Genomic DNA, 5,427 nt, shown 5'->3' with positions numbered 1-5,427 from the left:
TTTCATGCTGACTGGATATGCAAGGATATTAAGAAATATTGTTAGTTTCTTTTAGGTGTCATAACAATATGGATATTTTTAAAGGAATTCTTATCTCTTAGAGGTCTGTATAAGCATTTTTGAATAAGTTAATAAAGCCTGGGATTGTTTTAAAAATAGCCTAGCAAAGGGTAGGGTAATAGAGGTTATAGATAAAGTAAAAACTGGCCTTATGTTGATAAATGGTGATGCTGAGTGGTGAGTACATGGGGGTTCATTGTAAATCTGTTCCTTATGGTCAAACATACTTCAGTGATGCTTAAAAATGTCATCATAAAAAGTTTAATGGAACAAAATATATGCTACTATAGGTGGCATACTATCTACACATTAATCATAACCAAATTCATATCATATATTGTAGTTTACAGAGCACTTTTCATACAAAATTTAATGTAATCCTAACCTAGGGCCTACAAGGTAGATTTTATTATCATCATCTCACAGGGAACAATTTCAGAGTGGTTAAGTCAATGGCTCAGCAGTTCTGAGCTAGTAGGAGGCAAACATTGGGATTCAGATCCAAGACTTTGATTTCTAAATCCCATGCTCCACCTGGAGAGGGAGAAGAAAAGCTGGCTGATACTGGCTAAGTCTCTTAACTTCCGAGCCTTAGGAAAAATGAGAACACTAACACTTAGCCCGCTTTCTTCCTAGTTGTTGGGAAACTCAGGTCTGAGGATTTCTAGAAAAGGACTTTTTGTGTATTGGAAAGTGGCTTATAAATTTAGATCAGCCCATATAGACTAGCTTTCTAGCAAAGAATGCTGCAAAAAGGGAAGAAGGTGGAGAGCTCTGGGGTTGGTTTTGGGCAATGCAGAGTTTGCGCTTGGTAACCTTTGTATACCCGCCACGTCTCCAAATCCCTCCCTTATGTTCATAAGATGTTTTTCCTGTGGTGTACTTGAAAACTTGCCATTGTCCCTGATGTGCTGCGCTGTTACTAGTTGTAGGAGGAGAGGCTCCACAACAGCTGTTGATAATGGAAAGTTCTATGACTTGTTTTTAGACTGGTGAAATGAGTATGAAACTGCATAGTATTTTCTGCTGCTGTCCAGAACTCCTCTACTAGATTATTTACACTAAGTCACTGATAGCCATGAATTTTCACCAAGCAACACTGAAAAACAAATGAGACACTTTTGATTCTCTAGGGGAAAAAATGAAGTGGTACAGTTAAAATGACCCACATTAAACAATAACAACTACGACAAAAACCTCTTTGGGGACTGCTCAGACATCTAAAAAGCCACATCAAATGGCAGCCAGATGTGGTGGCTCACATCTGTAATCCCAGCACTTTGGGAGACCAAGGCGTGTGAATCACTTGAGGTCAGGAGTTCGAGACCAGCCTGGCCAACATGGCAAAACTCTGTCTCTGCTAAAAATACAAAAATGAGCTGGATGTGGTGGTGCCCGCCTGTAATCCCAGCTACTCAGCAGACTGAGACAGGAGAATCACTGCAGAGGGTGCAGTGAGCCAAGATCACACCACTGCACTCCAGCCTGGGCAACAGAATGAGACTCTGTCTCAAAAAAAAGAAAAAAAAATAGCAGCATCCAAACAACCACTTCAAAACAGCTTAGTCTGAAACACACATTCAATGATGACAATCTAATTCTGCCAGTATGCACTGAAATACTAACGGGAGCACCTAAATATAACTATATACTTTGTTTCAAATATATAAATTAAGGAATCTCATTTATGATTACTACTTTCATAGTGATAACTTTAGCCATAAGAAACTTCGGAAGGCTCTTTACCTCTCTGTGCCTCCATTTTCTTCACCATAAGTTAGGAATAATAATGATATCTATCTTGTAGGTTTAAAATTAAATGAGATCATATGTGTAAAAGTAGGTTGTGCCTTGCTCAGGACCTGGCACCAGTCTAAATGCAGGTGCTAAACGTTAGGGTTTCTTTGAATATAAGTACCTATTACATTGTGCACTGAAGTCTGTAATAGTCGTAGGCACTGGGAGCATGGAGATCAGTGTGGGTAAGAACGGAGGGAGAATTCTGCGGATACTGCAGGATAAAGGTGTGGTTGCTGAGTCCCAGCAGTCCTGGAAAGAGCAGGCACAAATTCTAGTGCCTGCACATGTGATAAAACGTTAAAATCTGAGTATATGGGTGTTAACTGCAATGTTCTTTCAATTTTTCTGAATATTTCAAAATTAGGATAATAAAATGTTGGGAAATAAAGTTAAAAAATAAAATCTGGTGTCCCCTCCAAACCTCCATGGCCATGGGTAGCCTCGGCAAAATAGATTGACATCGACTGAGCAGATCTATATACCAATTAAATTGGCACTAGGGAGAGAGAAATGGAGGTGGGGTGAGCCAGGAAGAGCCAGAGGAAGCAGTGCTTTCCAGATGTGGCGGAATGGTGCTGGAACCCCAGCTCACAGAGACTGGCTGATGCGGCTGGGGAAGTTTGCATCATTTGGAACATTTGTGCAGGACTTCTCCCCGCCAGACAGGCCGTGTGCATTTCCAGTTCTGCTTCCAGCCTGCCTGGGGGAGCCTAGCATTACAAACAATTACTCTGCTCTCAAAATGGAAAATTTCAATTCTAGGATTTCAACAGGAACTTCTGGAGTTTGTGGTGGGGAAAAAAAAGCACCTCGCTCCTCGAGAGCAAAATTAAATGGCAAAATGTCTAAATTACTGTAAACGTGGGTCTCACGTGTCCTGAAAATAGCGTGTATGTGACTGCTAAGTGTGTGGGTGATTCATAAGACTCTCATTTCTTGCTTTGGTTTCATGGAGAGCACAGGATGTGGATTAGGGAACTATGGTGCAGTGCTATGTCAAACGCAGAGTGAGGGGTTGCCCTGCACAGCAGCATTTAGCAATTACCAGAGTATAGATTTCTTAAAATTTAGTCAATTGAGAGTATATATGTGTATCTGAACTTTGGGCAAATGTTTAGGGTTTTTTTTGTTTATTTTGTTTGTTTGTTTGTTTGTTTGAGACGTCTTGCTCTGTCCCCAGGTACCAGGCTGGAGTGCAGTGGCGCGATCTCGGCTCACTGCAACCTCTGCCTCCCGAGTTCAAGCAATTCTCCTGCCTCAGCTTCCCAAGTAGCTGGGACTACAGGCACGCACCACCACGACCAGCTAATTTTTGTATTTTTTTAGTAGAGACGGGATTTCACCATGTTGGCCAGGATGGTATCGATCTCTTGACCTCATGATCCGCCCGCCTAAGCCTCCCAAAGTGCTGGGATAACAGGTGTGAGCCACCGCGCCCAGCTAGGTTTAGGTATTTTAAACATTATTGAAGACAATACACATCTACTTTAAAAAAAAAAATCTTTATTGTCTAGAAATATATGTATATATATAAATGCCCCGCAAAAGATGCTATTCTCTCATTTCTCCATCTTCTTCCTCTTCTTCCACACCTCTGATATAAAGGACATTATTACACCTTACTAAAACTTCCCCCAGATGTCCTGACAACGCTCCATCTATGTATTCTTCCGTATTTGCAAGCTGCACGTTCCGGTAGCCATCTACAGACACCAGGTAGCCCTTGTACTCCATTCCCCACCTAAGTTTCACCACCACTGGCTTTCCTGTTAGTCCCCTGAGGAAAGGTTTGGGATTGAGCTTACCCCTCAGTCCCAGCTCATCGTAACCACGGGCGAATGCTGCAGGCTACTCACCGCCAACCCGGCCGCCGCCCATCACTCGTGACTACAGCAGGTACCGCAGGTCCCTAGCGGAGCACCTACTATTTACAATGTGAATACGCATGAATTGCAACAAACGGCACTTTTGCTGTAATGTGTGAATTACATAATTTCAGAAATGTGTCATTTTCAAACCTTTTGTAAGCACAATCGCTTCGCTTGTATCTCTCTTCAAGAATCATTCTAGGCCGGGCGCGGTGGCTCACGCCTATAATCCCAACACTTTGGGAGGCCAAGGCGGGGGGATCACGAGGTCAAGAAATCGAGACCATCCTGGTCAACAAAGTGAAACCCCGTCTCTACTAAAAAATATAAAAATTAGCTGGGCGTGGTAGCGCGTGCCTGTAATCCCAACTACTCAGGAGGCGGAGGTTGCGGTGAGCCGAGATCGCGCCATTGCACTCCAGCCTGGGTAACAAGAGCGAAACTCCATCTCAAAAAAAAAAAAAAAAAAGAATCATTCTAGTCTTCACAGTCATGCAAGAGTCAAATCTGGGGCAAAGTTGAGACACTATACTCAACTGGTTAGGGGTCACTGCCATTCTCCAATTATATTATTTGAGTGCTACACTTTTTTTTTTTAATTGTTTTTAAAGTAAAATACTAATGATTTGGAAGGGGAAAAACTAAAAAGTGCACCTCCATAAAGCATCCCCAGTCTCGCCCCCTAGAGGTAACTCTGGCAACAGATCTTTGCATATGTTTCAAGAAAATGTTTACACATACACAAGCATATGCGACCCAGATGTTGGCCGTCCGTCTCATCTGCTTGACTGACTTTTTTGGCCACATGCCATGCTTGACACAAAACTCAGTTCTTTGACCAGCATTTACAAGAAATCCAATCACACTAAATATATCCTGATGTTTAAAGGATTATTAAAGATTGATGGGGTTAGAGAGAATTATCACAGTGTACACCATCAACGTCTCTATCTCAAACAAAACAAAACTGTGTTCAACATGTCTCTCCATATTCTTACCAGCCCACACCACAAATTGGGCATTCTCCATGCTCCTGACACACACAGCCTGTCATTCCTGTCATTGCTGTTCCAAGGTCTGTGTGTCTCCAACCTAATCCCCATTATCTCCCAACCTAAGCTGTAAGAATGCACTACATTTTTATTTTGTCAGTTCCTTTCAGATATGCATTAGGTTGCTCCGAGTTTTTTATTTCTGTGTTAAACAATGTTGTAATTAATATCTTAGAAGATACATCTTTATAAACTTGTGCATTTGTTGCTGGGTAAATTGGGTAAATTCTTAGAAGTGCAATGCCTGAATCAAGAACATATACATCACGATTTGGACATAGTTTTGACAAATTGCCCTTTGAAAATGATATGAATGTATATTCCCACAGGGTATGCAAGCATACGCGTTTTCTCCACACTTGGGTCAACGTTGGATATTACTCCACTTTACCGTCATCTTGCTTATCTGTACCAAATGAATGGTGAAAAGTAGTACCTTATTGTTATTTTAATCTGCACGGCTTTAATGATGAGTGGTATCAAAAGCATCTTTTTGTCTGTGTTTGCCATTTGTATTTCCTTCTCTGTGAAATGCCAGTTCATCTACCAGAAAAAATCCTCTTCTTGAAAGAATCATTTCCCTTTGCTTCCAGGACACTTCCATCTTCTGGTTCTCTGGTGCCTCTTCCTCACCCCTTTGCTGGCTC

The 5,427-nt window shown here is 41.7% G+C and overlaps 1 protein-coding gene across 1 annotated transcript; it reads right to left on the bottom strand.

The window, feature by feature from the left end:
• Nucleotides 1–3,411: 3,411 nt before the first annotated feature.
• On the bottom strand, nucleotides 3,412–5,177 carry LOC105733021 (small nuclear ribonucleoprotein F). The gene is made up of 2 exons (XM_064370702.1): nucleotides 5,172–5,177; nucleotides 3,412–3,708 (listed from the first exon to the last, which is right to left on the bottom strand). The coding sequence occupies exons 1-2, from the start codon at nucleotides 5,175–5,177 to the stop codon at nucleotides 3,412–3,414; spliced, it is 303 nt and encodes a 100-aa protein (XP_064226772.1).
• Nucleotides 5,178–5,427: the final 250 nt, after the last annotated feature.

This window comes from Aotus nancymaae, unplaced genomic scaffold (genome assembly GCF_030222135.1).
Source record: "Aotus nancymaae isolate 86718 unplaced genomic scaffold, 86718_ANA_hifiasm-v0.15.2.pri h1tg000007l, whole genome shotgun sequence".
Taxonomy (NCBI): Eukaryota; Metazoa; Chordata; class Mammalia; order Primates; family Aotidae; genus Aotus; species Aotus nancymaae.
Note: the sequence above shows the minus strand (reverse complement) of the source record. Positions and strands in the feature narration are given on the sequence as shown.